The sequence below is a fragment of the Micromesistius poutassou genome (genome assembly GCF_964030765.1).
Source record: "Micromesistius poutassou genome assembly, chromosome: 3".
NCBI lineage: Eukaryota > Metazoa > Chordata > Actinopteri > Gadiformes > Gadidae > Micromesistius > Micromesistius poutassou.
The window spans coordinates 9,704,513-9,720,210 of NC_140273.1; the positions used below are offsets into that span (position 1 = coordinate 9,704,513).

Sequence of the window (15,698 nt, forward strand, 5' to 3'; positions counted from 1 at the left end):
ACAGAGAGAAAAGTAGGGGTCCTAGAATCGACCCCTGCGGAACCCCATAAGGCAGTGGAGCAGAGCTGGATTTCGAGTCCCCAAGGCTCACACTCATTGATCTACCGGTAAAATATGACTTGAACCAGTCTAGTGCAGTACCACGTATACCCACTAGGTAGCGTAGCCGAGCCACTAGGGTGTTGTGATCCACGGTATCAAACGCTGCAGTCAAGTCTAATAAAACCAAAATAACATGTTCACCAGAGTCATTTGCCAAAAGGATGTCATTGAACACTCTAATCAAAGCTGACTCGGTGCTATGCAGACTTTTAAAACCTGACTGGAAGACCTCCAAGACATCATGTTCATCTAAAAACGACTTGAGTTGAGTGAACACAACTTTTTCTAAAATTTTGGAAATAAAAGGCAGCTTAGAAATAGGTCTAAAATTGGCCAGCACACTGCCATCAAGGCCAGGTTTTTTAAGTAAGGGCTGGACCACAGCATGCTTAAAACACTGAGGAACAACACCAGAGGACAGACTGGTATTGATGATGGACAGGACAGACTGACCTAAACATGGGAAAACTTCTTTTAAAAAACCAGGAGGGACCACATCATACGGAGAGCCTGATGGTTTAAGGTGGCCAATCAGGTCTTCTAAAAATGATAAGGACACCGGCTCAAACATTTCAAAAATTGCAGAACAAGGAACAGGAACAGAGGGGTCCGATGCAGGAGCTGAAATGAGAGCCCTTACAGTAGCAACTTTATCGATAAAAAAGTCCAGGAAGCTATTGCAAGTCTCAGGGGATGCCTCCAAGCTGACAGGCTGTGGGGCATTAAGAATGGTGTCAATTGTTTTAAATAATACACGGGGATTGTGGCGATTTAACTCGATGAGGTTTGCCAAGTATTTTTGTTTGGTTTCTTTGACCGTGTCCTGGTAGCAGCGCCAGCAGTCTTTTAAGATTTGGAAGGAAACCTGCAGCTTGTCCTTCTTCCACCTCCGCTCGGCTTTGCGGCACTCCCGTCTAGCTGCACGAGTCTCCTCACTAAACCAGGGCTCAGGTTTAGGCTTGGGCTGCACATTTTTTATCGGAGCCACAGAGTCCAATATGGTTCGGCAGGAGGAGTTAAACCAAGAGCTGAGCTCCTCTGTGTTAGCAGAGGCAGGACAGGCAGAGAGCTGATTAAAAAGCCACAGAAAACTGACCAGCAGTTGAAGGGTTAAAAAACCGACGGCTCTGAACAGAGGCGCCACATTTAGAATCAGCACAGGATAAAACACATGACGACTAGCAACTAGCTCGCTTGGTTTACCTAGCCATGTGGAGGACTTTGGTGCATTGGCAGTGTGCACCGTTAGACAGGTAGGTAAATAGTGACAGACAGGTAGATCAGGACAGCTTAGTACAGATGCGTGACAGCCATAGACACCAGATTTTTTTAAACCTTTAATTACCTTAACCAACCTTAACTTATATGTGTATGTTATATGTGTTCATCCCGCATGTAATATCACTCATTTATTAATGCTCTGTAACAAAAAACACATTTTGTGTAACAGACAATAGATAATTAGATAATTATTTATATTATTGATATAAATTAAGATAGTACTATAATTATTATCACTGTTATTAATATTGTTATTTGTATTATTGTGGAAGATATTATTGTTATTATTGGGGTCTCTGGCAGTGCTGCCTGAGCTCTATTAGGGTCCTCTTTCCTTCCATGCCCTAATTAACTCAATTATGGTTCCTGTGTTCTGAAAACAACCCTCTTCCCCGGAGCCGAGAGCATGTAAACATCGCACACAGATGCATTCTGGGTCGGCTAGGCTGAGTACTGATTCATACATTAAGCCTGGATGAACAGGAGAAGCATCCAGGGCAATCGCAATGACTTGACAGCAGACAAATGAGGGCGTTTGGGTTCGTCCTTGTAATGTAGTCTCTGTAACTGTATTTACCGTATGTGACTAACGTCTTCCTTTATCAAATGCAGTTATGGCCATCCTGGGATCGTTTGTTTTCCACTCGTTGTCCCTGCCAAGCGAACAGGACTACAAATAGACATTCCCCTCAAAAGCCATCATTTACCATGTTTAGGGAAAGAGTGTTTCAGCAGCACTCCTCCTGCACCGGGTTCATCACTGACACATGCAGCACATGATCTAAGAGAGCAGTGCTGCTTCCTCAGGATATGGACATTGATACACACTAATCACTCGCTAATCTCACAACTGGATTACATCAGTGAGCCCGTCGGGAGACAGTTCAGCAGAAGGTGATTGGCTACAATGCCACAGCTTAGAGTGAGGTCAGAGCGGTGACCTAACTATATCAGACACAACACAAAATGACTCAAACACACACAAACACACACAGACACACACACAAAGTAGCATGCCTGTCTCTGCATGAAACTATCCCACACACTCTTTAGCTCTAGGAACAACATAACGACCAGAGTGAAACAGAGGGACTTGAGTTCATTTGGCAATCGGCAAATCTTCCAGAAAGCAGCAGGTATTTTGGCTTCTTCTGGACATGATCTTGCACGTGAATTTTCTCTGTTGCCATCAGGGCGTTGTTGAACGACCATTCCAAGTCGTTCATTCCCTCTAAACGCTACGTAGTTGTGTATGTGTATTTGTTGTTTGTTTGTTTTAACAAGCTGCTCAAACTAATTGCCCCTAGTGGGATTAATAAGGTTGTATTGCAGTGTATTGTTTTGTATTGTATCGTTTGCCTACATGAAGAGGCTGCTTTAATACTAGTGGGATTGCTGTATGGCTGTATATTGATAGAGGCTTCTGTATACTTATTCCTGACTTGTTTTACAACTAGCACTGACATTAATGATACAAATAAAATAGTGAGGCTAGCTAAATGATGTCCAGTAGTGTCTGGTTGAAAGCCTGCATTATATTTTAGAACCATACTTTCGTTTGTCTTCTAGATTGTTTGTTTCCAGCCTCTTTTGTCACTAGGACAAAAGCATTTGCAATACATACTAACTATACTGCAAACTAGGCACACAGATATTGAAATGACTACTAAGACTGCCATAAGTAATACGTATTATTAGTAGTACGTACTACTAGGTCTACTACTACTACTACTACTACTACTACTACTACGACAACTACTTCTACTATAGTAATACTATTACGGCTACCACAAGATGCTAGCATGCTAGTGAAAGCCAGTCTGTTGATGATGACATCTAAATAGGCTGTGTGTATATCTGAACATCCATGAATGAAAATCGCTGGTCGATTAAATCTTTCAGTACATTAGTACACACCATTGCTCACACTGTTTGAAACCTTGTTACTTTGAAATACAATTGTATGCCTGATGATTACTAGGCAATAAAATAAGAAATCATCATAAATACTTTTATAAATGTTTATAAATGTTGTATAATATATATAATAGGTGATGACCTGATACAAGCATGTATGCAGCTTCTTGCCGCTTCATGTTACAGGCATACTATTGAAAAACTCAACGATCGTTGTGGAGCTAGTTCTCAAACAGCACACAGGTGTTTCCTCCCAGACGTCAGCCTTTTTTCTGCCAACCAACAGCATCACATGCAGGGTAATAATCATACTCACAGGGTTAACCACAGTCAATTATTCCCTCAGGGTCATGTTTCAACCAGTCAAAATCCACTCTGCTCATGTATCTAAGAATGAGCAAAGTCCAACATAATTTCTCATGTTGTTTCCATCTATCCAGCTTTGTAGGCACATTCTCCAGCTCAATAAAGCAGCTTTACTCCACTGCTAAAAAAATACTTAACACAACCAATCATAAATTGCCAACTACAGACAGTTCTCCCTTCTCCCCTTACTTTCCAAATCACCTGGATGGGCTGTCCATCTCTTGCTACAACAGAGCCACCTGTAGGATCGTACCCTGTCTTGCTTCAGAAATTATCACTCCAGTGAGGCTTCCTGCTGTGTAAGCTCATCAGTCAGAGAGAGTATCTGATATCAGTTCTCATGATGATTTGTTGAACGTCATGGCTCTCTGATCATGGTAATGATTTTTACCTCTCTGGTTGGTCCTTAAGGGTTTTGTAGAAGGGTGTGGTGTGCCACAGGGGTCAGTTCTCAGGCCTCTGCTCCTCTCATTGTACACATCCTTACTAGAATCTATCATTGAGGTGAATGATTTGGTTTCTCCTACCACTGTCAGGCAGATGATACTCAGCTCTGCCTTGATCTATACCCAAGGGAAAACAGTCTCTGTTTATTTCAGAATGCCTCACAGACATTTATGTATAGATGAAGGATGACCAACTTTAACTGAACTAATCCAAGACTGCTTCTTGCCATCCCGAACCAGCTTGCCTTGTGTTGTTAGTAGCGCTTGGGGTCAGCTAATTTTGTGTGACATTGCAATATTGCAACCGTCGCCGATTAATTCTGTATGCCACATCAGGGGCAGGTCTTGGTCGAGGACCAGGGCATTTCTCATCAAAAACATACATGTGATACATGCACAAACTCCTATTATGCATACATTGATTTTTAATCTATAAGCCTTAGTAATGTATTTTATCTATCCATTCATCCATCTATCTATCTTTCTATCTTTCTAACCATCCATCCATCCATCCACCTGCAGAAAAGTCAACAGCCATATAATGGTGTTGTTCTGCAGTAAAGCAGAACAATAGACTGGTCCGAATGGGCGAGTGGGGAGTATCAACAGTTAAGAGAGTTAGCTGTGGGTCGCCAGGTCAGGCAGCCTGCCTGCTGTTTCACGGTGTCAGCAGTGGACAAGTGCAGTGCTCCGACTCTGTTGTTGGTGTCGATAGCGTATACAGGCCACTTTCTGGCCGAGCAGACCAGGACAATGATACTGATTCCATCTATCTTTAACTTTTACTCATTTTCATGAAGTAAACATTTCTTTGCTCAGTGGAGATAACCAATGGTTTAAGAAGGCTCAATCTGTGCCAATTATCTGCTGTGCGTAGGTTTGATCTTGGCTGTAGCCTTGATAACAGTACTACTGTTATCAAAGTACTCACTCAAATTCTGAACGACTGCAACTGGAAATCTAAAAGTAAGATATACTCTCCTCCTTTGAGATGATATTTCCCTATCTGGCCTGCTATTGTAAGGACTGGATATGACAAGATCACATTCCTTGGATATAATCCAATCCTTGAACATGACCCCCTATCGTGTTAAGTAATTGTACATTATTTACCATTGAATACTGGGCAGCACCCAGTTGGTGCTCAGGTTTCACCTGGTTCCCTACCCCTGGGTAAATAAAAGTTACATCAAGAACTCAACGTTGTCTCACATATGGAACAAGTGTGATCAAGGCATGGGTAAAGCCTCCACCCAACAACCAACCGAGACAAACAGCTACCACCAAAAACCAGATGTCAGGCCAGGCAATGGACACCACCTGTTGTCAGTGCAGACACATCCAGCAGTCACAATACAGATGGTCGTGTCAGTAAACAGCAAGCTAGGGATGAATGCGTTCACATTCAGCTTAATCACAGCCTCTGCTTTTGTAAATTGATTTCAATTACTAAATTGTTTTTTAAGGTTTCTTTTCAGGTTTGTTTTGATTGACTTGTCTGATACAATCTAAACCTTAGCCAAATGGCTCTACATTGTTGCCTTGTCTAATTCTGATCTTGGTGATTTCATTATGGTGGCTGTTAAACCAATCATAGTTGTGTTTTAGACCCAGAATGTCAAAATGGCTGCTGCTTTGCTTCAATGAAACTTGTTCCCGATGATCAATCTACATTAGACGGTCGCCGCTTTCTGACTCTGTTCTGAAAGGAAGGCGTGAACCCTTGCGTGAATACATTTGTGATGTGAAAGCTAACATTGTCCAAACACAAAGACATTCACGCACGCTTGCACACACACACACACACACACACACACACACACACACACACACACACACACACACACACACACACACACACACACACAGATAAACACAAAGCTTGTGATTGTACTGACTGACGACCTATGGTGCAAGCTTAAAGCAGAACCACCGACAGGTTCACAGCAGTATGTGGATAATTTGTGTGTGTTTGTGTGTGTGTGTATGTGTTTACATGTGTGTGCAAGAGTGTATGTTGGTGTGTGTGTGTGTGTGTGTGTGTGTGTGTGTGTGTGTGTGTGTGTGTGTGTGTGTGTGTGTTGGCGTGCGTGCATGTCTTTGTGTGCGTGTGCATGAGAAGAGATCATGAAGACACAGATTAGCTGAGATAGGTTATTGCTAAAAAACAAGGTCACGAGGATGTGAGCATCAGATGGTTGGTCTACTTGACAGGGGAAGACTTGTGAGTCACTAATTCCGCCATGGCACCACCTCTTATATTTCATTCGAACAAGCGAGTATTGTCCCGCTTAGTCAGTTGAACGTTTCGATCAAGGGATGATCAGCTATAACTAATTAATAATATCCCTAATGATGACAACCAGGTCACCATGAGACACATCATGAGACTAGATCAAATACAATAGCCTAGGCTTCTTGATTTGCCTAAGTTGAATAAATGCCTTTACACTGTACCTAGGCTACTTTTAAGCCTGAAACGTGTCATCAGATAATACGAAAATCGAGTATTGAAGAAGGTGACTCATAGTGCTATCATGGTTTGCGATGGCACGGCCGCATATAAAAGCAGAGCGCCGCTAGTATCGGCTTCTATAGTGACTAGGCTGCTTGGAGCCTATATTTAGTAATGGCACACTGAACGGTCGGACCGAGTCAAGCCGATGACCGGGCTTGGGGAATTACGGGCCTAAACAAACCGCAGTCCACCGTCGGATTGGGTTTTACATCATTCGCAAACATAACATTGTCTTTAGCAGCGTGTAATGCCACCGATTTAGAAACGACATCATTGTGTACCCGCATAAAAATAATAGACCACTGCTATAAGCAGCCAATCGGAATGGTTGATGATACAAACCTAAAGGAATAAGCTCTTCCTACGTGCGGTCTCTTCATAGGCATGTTGTACAGCGGAATTTTACAAGGCAGCTAATGAAAGATGAGGCTGCTGAGACATACTATGGTTTGAAAGACCATGTCTCCCAATTCTTTATCAACGACCCATTTGTTATCACGCGATATAGTATATATTTGCCTCGGAAACGATGGGAGATATAATATTCATAAAAACCGCAATGATCTTATCAACGGTTCAAATAAAGCCTTTATAAATAAATAAAGACGCCTACCTTCATTGTCTTTCTGCGCTCGGATTTGGAGGGACTCGTGTCTCCAGTGTCAGTCGGCTGCAAATAGCTAATCGCCCTGATAGATTATTGGATAGGAAATAGCTTAGAAGCGTCCCCGGTCCGCGTACAGACCGATCCGCACTATGCCATAGCGGCGCTCCGTCCGGCAGAACCCATTGGCGAAACACCGTGCGTGTGCGGCATCAATGGGGAAGAGGAGACTCTTTCCTTTAGAAACCACTCTTTCTCAAACGATTTCCAGAATGACACCGTAAAAGCCACAGGGCAGGTAGTGAAACTGCCTGCCAGTGCATAGGCCTCTGAGCAAGGTGCCATGAATCATTTGCCTAAGACAAATCATAAAGATGTCGATCTTTGATATATATTCAACGAGGTGGGGCAAGCCAATCACGTTGCAAAATAAGATGTGATTGACGTGTCAAAGACCAATCCTCTGATCTATCTAAGCCAGGGCAACACCATAAACCAATCACGTGTTACTTTTATTCTGCGGTAAGGCGGGACTCACAGGTGTATTTGTAGATACGATTAACACAAATATCCGAGCGACAGAAATAACATTTGCGTTGAAAATACACAGTTCCATAATAATCATTAAAATATGACTAAACCCAAAGCATTTTAGTTTATGTACAGTTCACATAAGGTAGCCTATATATTTAGCTGATATTAACCAGGTTTCCGTTTAATAGGAGCTATATAGGCCTATATTCATTTAGTACTAAATATGCAGGGCGAATGCTTTAACGGTGGCCTATAATGTAGATAGGCCTACATACAAGTCATCTGTATCTCCTACCGATTTGAGGTGGACATATTGCCCTCTGTTGGGAGAAAGAAATACATCACTGCCATCGAGAGGACAGCATTGAAATCTCGACTCCATTCGGATGACTTATTTTAAATAACTGCATGCAATAAGGGCAGGGTTGAGCAAACCAAGATCTGAGCATACACTCGATTCATATTCATATATACATTCATATTTGAACGTAACAATTAAAAATCAACCGTTTACTATTTATTCAACATTTTAGAGTTTTAGAGATTGTGTGTGTGCGTGTTAACGTTCTCTACATTATTCACCTTTATTTTCATTAAAACTACCAAAACTACCACCACAATGCATTAATGAGTGAAGACCGAAACTAATCGAATGGAATGGAACCAACCAATCGGGCTCCGTCCGGTTCATCCTGTTACTACCGGAAACCAGCGGCCGCGGACTGCATGGGAACACTTCATGCTAGCTAGCTACAAGGGAACATTGACATCGAAGCAGCTTCGAGATAACACAAAACGTAAGTACATATGGAGTTATATTAACATTTTACAGTATGGCTATCTACATTTATTCCAATGCAGTTCATTAATTGTCCCACCCCACAATTAATCTGTTTTTAAAACTAAGAATTTTAGCTGCGGGTTTCTTGAGCAAATGGTCTTGTGCATTAGCTGGCGCTAGCGTGTTGGTTGGTCATGTCGCAGGCGTTGTGCATTTTGTAACGTTAAGAGTTTCAATTCTGGTAATGCTTTTTCGCTTCATAGTTTTTTTATCTTTTGAAAAACGAATAATTCTCCCAGCAACGCTATTGGTTCGTTAAAAAAAAAATCGAGAATAATTGAACAACACGACCCTTTGGCGAAATGCTAACTAGCCGTTAGCTTGCTAGTCACCTGGGTTTGAATGAGTATGTGTAGGAGAATCCATTGTTTATGAATGAAGTGTCTGAAAGCGATCTATATTGCCAGATTGGTTTCAGATGCCCGGGTTTTAAAATTGGACGCATGGTTTAAATTCATTGTTGTCATATTTCGTTGCGGATTCAGAGTTTTTGATGAATGTTTAACACGTAGCGTTATTTATTTTTACGGCTGAGGCCTGTTCGCAAAAGGCGTAAATAAAGCTTTTAGCAAGTTTCTTCAATCATGGGCAACCAAAGCACCCAGGATCACCATTTAATCAACAGAATACGTTTCTAAATAAAATATTGCATGTGTTCCAATTTCTTTATCTTTTACAATCTTATAATATTCCCCAAGATGCAGATGTTTTATGTCATGGGGTCTACTTTTGAACAGTTAATAATGCGTTATCAATACCTTTTGCGAACCAAAGGATTTTCATCTTCCACATTTTCTCACCTTGCACATTAAATGTTAATAACTTAACATTATATATTTTAAATCCTGGTTCCCAAGTTCAAACTATTAATCAAATAAATAAGTTTCCCGGCATTCCATTTCACATAAGGACCTTTCTCCCTCCAGCATGGAATTTCATTGCAACCTTTATTGTTCTCTTATAGAAAACATGGCAGAAACTGATGTTGACAACGAGCTGCTGGACTACGAGGAGGATGAGGAGCCTCAGGTAGCCCCCGAGAGCGTGGCCCCCGCTAGCAAGAAGGAGGTCAAGGGGTCCTACGTTTCAATCCACAGCTCTGGATTTAGAGACTTCCTGCTCAAACCAGAGCTGCTCAGAGCCATTGTTGACTGTGGATTTGAACATCCTTCAGAAGGTGAGTGGCATAGGAATTCTGTACAGTGCACACTTCAATGGCAGAGAATAGTCTGTGATATAGTGCATGTGCGAGAATCTATTTGTACATGCTGTGAGGCGTTCCAATTTTGTTGTGATGAACTGGTCTCTTAGAATGATGCCCCACCCTAGTACTTTAATCACCTCCACATTGTTTGTTAGCCATGTTGCTAACAGCTGGATGTGCTGTTGTTTCAGTGCAGCACGAGTGCATTCCTCAAGCCATCCTTGGCATGGACATCCTGTGCCAGGCAAAGTCCGGCATGGGAAAGACGGCCGTGTTCGTACTCGCCACGCTGCAACAGATTGAGCCTGTGGACGGACAGGTGAGTTTGTCATACAGTGTTTCATGTTTTCCATACTGGCTGAAAAAAATAAAAGAAAAAGGCTTGCTTTTGGTCTAGCACCCAGGACCAACATACTCAACCTAGTTGCCCGCCCATCAGTTGGTCTGGAGTAATGCTGGGCTGGTAAAAACCTGCAACCGTATCTTTTTTTTGCTCTGGCCTATGCGTCCTGTTTGGACTGATGTCCAGAAGACCGTTTATCTCGTCTGGGGTGGTTTTATATGATGATTTTACAGAGGGACAACCAAGATGGCTGCTTCTGATCACCTCACGTGTGCTCTGATTGGTTGTTGGTCCATCCAATTGCATTAAGAGGCAATTTGGTCTGCGCCTACTGATAAAAGCCCTCTGAAATCGAAAATGAACTGAGAGGTTCCAAATTAATTTTCATTCTTAATCTTATGATGTAGGGCTTGAGAAGAATCATTAATTATAATCAATTAATGAATTAATGATCTCATATTAAAGTCTTAAATGTTATGCAGTAAGATGGAGGCATGCAATGGCAGAATGTAAAGTTCATTGCTATTTCTGTCCTACCAATGGAAAGTATTTCAAATGTTGCTATCATTCATTTGTATCCGAGTTTGACTGACTTTCTTTTCTTCCCACCGACCCAAGGTCTCCGTCCTGGTCATGTGTCACACGCGAGAGCTGGCCTTCCAGATCAGCAAGGAGTACGAGCGCTTCTCCAAGTACATGCCCACTGTCAAGGCGGCCGTGTTCTTCGGTGGCATGGCCATCAAGAAGGACGAGGACGTCCTGAAGAAGAACTGCCCCCACATCGTGGTGGGCACGCCGGGACGCATCCTAGCGCTGATCCGCAACAAGACCCTGAACCTGAAGAACGTCAAGCACTTTGTCTTGGACGAGTGCGACAAGATGTTGGAGCAGCTAGGTGAGACCCGGTTCTTTGGCCACGGGGGTCTGAGGTGGAGCGCTTTTATTTCTGTGCTGCATGTAGAGTAAAAGTTGAAGAAAACAACATGCAGATAGTCGGGAAGTGGGTGCATGAGAGGGACAGTATCAAGGCAGGCCCCTGTGAAACGACACGATAAACTGAAGCATGATGCTGAGAATCTGTATAAACAGTAGTACCCATTTCCACAGTTGTGGGTGTGTGTGCACAGTAACATGAATAACAATCAAAATAATTAGAATGCATGTCTACTTGTTAAAAGGGTTAGTAAAAGGGCTTCAATTGTGCCAAGAACCCTATGCTATGGTAACTCATTTAATGCTATTTTGCTCTTGTTCAACATGAGCGTGTGTGGCTGTTCCATTCCATTTAAACTCCTCTCTCCCTCTGACAGACATGAGGCGTGACGTGCAGGACATCTTCCGACTGACGCCGCACGAGAAGCAGTGCATGATGTTCAGTGCCACGCTCAGCAAGGAGATCCGTCCCGTCTGCCGCAAGTTCATGCAAGATGTGAGTCCGCCATCATGTGATCCATAGCCAATCACTGTGCTGCATTTAACGATCAGTCACCAGGCTGTAGGTTCTGCATTGCACAGTGATGTAGAAACCCACCCATATAAATAAATCCTTACTATAAATGTGATGAGTCTTTAGTCCACGCTAACACCCATTGACGTGTAGTGGCCCGTTAAAACATCACCAAGATGGCGTAAATATGAAGTGGACTATGCTCCGGTAAAAGATTTGCCTCATGGCGCACCTTTGTGTATTGTGCGGTACAGCGGTTATCCGTGACTCATACCATGTTTGCGTGCACGGTCTCTGCAGCCCATGGAGGTGTTTGTGGACGACGAGACCAAGCTGACCCTCCACGGCCTGCAGCAGTACTACTGTAAGCTGAAGGACAGCGAGAAGAACCGAAAGCTGTTCGACTTGCTGGATGTGCTGGAGTTCAACCAGGTGAGGCCCAGTGTCTGGAGCAGAGCACCCAGCTCTATGGACGCATTGCGGCTTTCATTGTTATGTCGTAGTGCATTTGTGTCTTGGGAAATTTCATATGAAGAATATCTGAGTGAAGTGAGGTTGGAAGATTTTTGGAGCGGTACCTCTGCCCAATCTGCCAATGTAATTTTCAGAAAAATATACTTCTTAGAAATACAATGTATGAAGTGTGCGAGATTTGTGTTTTTGTTTTCTGAAAACTGGCATTGCCGTGGCCCGTTCAGTATGAGCACCGGAAAGTGTGTGTGTGTGTGTGTTGGGTGAAGCCCTGAGCTGTGTGGTGTCTTTGTGCAGGTGGTGATCTTTGTGAAGTCTGTCCAGCGTTGCGTGGCGCTGTCCCAACTGCTGGTGGAGCAGAACTTCCCTGCTATCGCCATCCACAGGGGCATGGCCCAGGAAGAGAGGTGAGTGCTGGCATCATGTTTAATCAGGACTTCCTACCCATATTGATATTATCCGGATCATATCCAAACTTTACCACTTTGCCAATCTATTTGTTTCAACCCAAGCCATACAACGGCATACAAATAAATCCTTAATCTCTCCACAAATGTAGATGCCAGATGCATAATCAGTTTTCGTCATGTAAAAATTGTAAATCACAATTGAACAATTCTAAATTAGAACGGCACTAAAATGCCAGCTAGTCGCCATTTATTTTGTTTCCTGTTCATTGAAATGCCAAAAAAATGAACAAATTAAATCATCAGAAATGGGGGAAAGATGCGAGGCAGGGTTTTGGGCACTGAAGGGGTGTGTTGAATGGGGAAAACATGAAGCTTCACCTGTTCTCTGAAGGCTCTCCTATTGAATTGCATCAAGTCATGAAATGGTTTCAGGTCCACTGTTTGGACACCAGGGGGCGGCATTGACTCAGTTATCAGGTCATCATAGGCAATTGGTGATGGTTTCTTTGTTTGATCATGAATCACCATGCAGCAACCTTGTGAGACCCCTTTAAGCATAACTACGATTATTTGTGGAACAGCGTTTTTTTGTTCTTTTTGTTCTTCTTTGTGCTGAAACCAGGCCCATCTGATTTTCATTTAGTGGTTATGGGATTCCTTTTCTCCCATAATGTTTTAAATTAGCCCACCACCAGTCAGCCAGGTTTCCCCAGTATCTCCCACATCTGTCTGAGACGCTTTTGCTCCTCTGTGGACTGACGTGTGCACCTTCCCCTGCAGACTCTCTCGCTACCAGCAGTTCAAGGACTTCCAACGGCGCATCCTGGTGGCCACCAACCTGTTTGGCCGGGGCATGGACATCGAGCGCGTCAACATCGTCTTCAACTACGACATGCCCGAAGACTCTGACACTTACCTCCACAGAGTCAGTCCTCTCCTTATTCTGCACACACAGTGTTGGATTGTTTCTTGTTTATAGATGGAATACCCCTCTATGATCCTAGTTGGCCCGCTCTGACGCCCTCTCCTCTGCCTCGCCCGGTCCTACAGGTGGCTCGCGCCGGCCGCTTCGGAACCAAGGGCCTGGCAGTCACCTTTGTCTCGGATGAGACAGACGCCAAGACACTCAACGATGTGCAGGACCGCTTCGAGGTCAACGTGGCCGAGCTCCCCGAAGAAATCGACATTTCCACCTACAGTAAGCTACTCTTTTATATAAGAAGCCTGGTTTGCAGTCGGCTTGGTGTGTGTGTGTGTATACTCATAGCAGCTTTTGGTTATATGGTGGTGCCCTTTTTACATGTTACACAAGCCTCCTGTTATGTTACTTGACATAGCCTCCGGTATTTCTCTTGGGACTAAAATAACATTTTCATGGGATCTTGTTACTACCTGTATCCCTACTAATCCTTGACATGTTTTTCTTTTCTGTTATTTTTTCCCCTCCAGTTGAACAGTCCAGATGAGCCACATGTCCAAGTGGGCTTCGCTGAAGACTACCCAGCCCTCAGTGTTTGTGTTCTTCTATGGAAGAAGGAAAAGTCAACGTTTTAAAAGTCCCTCAACGTACTGTGTCCCTTTGAAAATTGTATTGATGGCGATAACCTTTTTATTTTATTGTCACCCTCATGGGTGTATTTGTTTTTAAGTTCATTGTCATTATTGAATGCGGTTTTTGGTTAAGGAAATAAACCTTTTATATCATTCTGCAGTGTTGAATTTAATGTTGCACTTTTACATTCATTCATTATTCACTGACTGTGAAATACACGGCATTGATGGTTGGTCCATTCGGTTCAGACTTCATCGAGCAGTCTATTCTGTTAAAATGTATCTTTATAGGATAGTTTGTTAAGAAAAAGTATATTGCAATTTCATGACTCTTAAAATATTGCACAGTAATGCAAAAAACTGCAAGGAAGGTGGAGGGTGTCTTTGCAGCCAAACAGCCCTGGCACGCAGACACGTTTCTCTCTGAGCTGGCTGCCAAGTTGGATAATAAACACATCAAATAAAATAAAACAAACTAGTGTAACGTGGGCAAAGAATGTAAGAAATGGTTTGACCACCAAACCTGTGACCGCTACAAAGCACTAGTGTCTCAAATGGTAGCTGTAAACTGCGGCCGGATATATTTGTAACACACCAGGATACAATGTCACTTAGAAGAAGCCAGAGGATTCCTAAGTTCCTAATCATCAAAATCTATCACGAAAGGTAATTTGATGCCAATTGTGTTGGGTAGCACTGGGAAAACACTTGTCATTTACATTTCACACTGGATTTTTATTTGAAATAAAACATTCAGGTTTTGTCATCTGTGAATGTCCAAGAAAGCATCAGCATAAAAAGGAGAAACTGTCACCGTTCTGCTCACTGCATTTAGAAAAGATTTTGTTAAAATGGATGTCGCAATAGTTTGTTCCTGGCGTTCCACTAATCATTCCACTTTCAGAGTAAGCATTAACTGCTTGCGGAAACAATTGTCATGTTTATGGATCACGGTGTGTTGCGGCGGGAAACCATAACTCTAGTGATCACCTAGGAAAGCCATAGAGTTCATCTGCCAAAAAAACACCAGTGCGCCTATGTCCATTTCCCGCTTGGCCTCAGACTCTAAATCCTCCATGTACCCCTGGCTTCAGTAGCTTTAGCTCCACAGTTCTAAAGATCAATGGCGCCGCAGGACTCTATTTCAAGGATCTCTGCAGAAGCAGGAGTTGGTAGGGCCCATTTGAGCTCACCACACTCACAATACTCCTTAGAATGTTCATTTGACAGCAAGTGAACGCCAAGCCTGCCCCTGCCTGTCAGTCATGTGGATGCGAAGGCTGGTGCTCCTAATTATGGCGTTCAGACACTTCACACCCTGCACATGAAGTCTCCTCATCTGGGGCCTCTTGTCTTAAGATGGTTTTCTTTCTTAGAGGAAAACTCCTTGTCTTAAAAGGTCTATCTTTATTAGAGAAAGACCCTTTGTCTTGAAGTCCATCCCTTTAGGGATGGATACTAGTCTCAAAATACCTCCCTTCACTGAGGAAGGTCTCTTGTCTAAAAGGGTCCCCCTTTATTAGAGGAAGGTCCCTGGTCTAAAAGGGTCCTCCTTTATTGGTGGAAGGTCCCTGGTCTAAAAGGGTCCTCCTTTATTGGTGGAAGGTCCCTGGTCTAAAAGGGTCCTCCCTTGTGAGAGGAAGGTCCCTGGTCTAAAAAGGGT

General features: G+C 43.1%; 2 protein-coding genes across 2 annotated transcripts in view; one reads left to right on the forward strand and one right to left on the reverse strand.

Moving 5' to 3' along the window:
* The first annotated feature begins 8,492 nt into the window (after positions 1-8,492).
* LOC311340708 (ATP-dependent RNA helicase DDX39A) lies at positions 8,493-14,191 on the forward strand. The gene is made up of 10 exons (XM_084465583.1): positions 8,493-8,565; positions 9,574-9,786; positions 10,005-10,132; positions 10,775-11,051; positions 11,467-11,585; positions 11,904-12,035; positions 12,372-12,481; positions 13,265-13,409; positions 13,535-13,682; positions 13,934-14,191. Exons 1-10 carry the CDS (start codon positions 8,508-8,510, stop codon positions 13,948-13,950), a joined length of 1,347 nt encoding a protein of 448 aa, XP_084321709.1. The 5' UTR covers positions 8,493-8,507; the 3' UTR covers positions 13,951-14,191.
* A 478-nt stretch (positions 14,192-14,669) lies between these two features.
* LOC311340723 (CCN family member 1-like) overlaps positions 14,670-15,698 on the reverse strand; it is a 7,325-nt gene continuing 6,296 nt past the window's right edge. Inside the window, exon 6 of the mRNA XM_084465599.1 lies at positions 14,670-15,698. This exon is cut by the window's right edge and continues 455 nt beyond it. The gene's annotated coding sequence lies outside the window, so the exon portion shown is untranslated.

What these genes read in the sequence shown, in the direction of transcription:
- LOC311340708 (XM_084465583.1), top strand. Translation starts at nt 8,508, where the DNA reads ATGCTAGCTAGCTACAAGGGAACATTGACATCGAAGCAGCTTCGAGAT. An exon ending in TTGAGCCTGTGGACGGACAG is followed by an intron (nt 10,133 to 10,774) that starts GTGAGTTTGTCA and finishes CACCGACCCAAG; the next exon opens with GTCTCCGTCCTGGTCATGTG. An exon ending in CAAGATGTTGGAGCAGCTAG is followed by an intron (nt 11,052 to 11,466) that starts GTGAGACCCGGT and finishes TCCCTCTGACAG; the next exon opens with ACATGAGGCGTGACGTGCAG.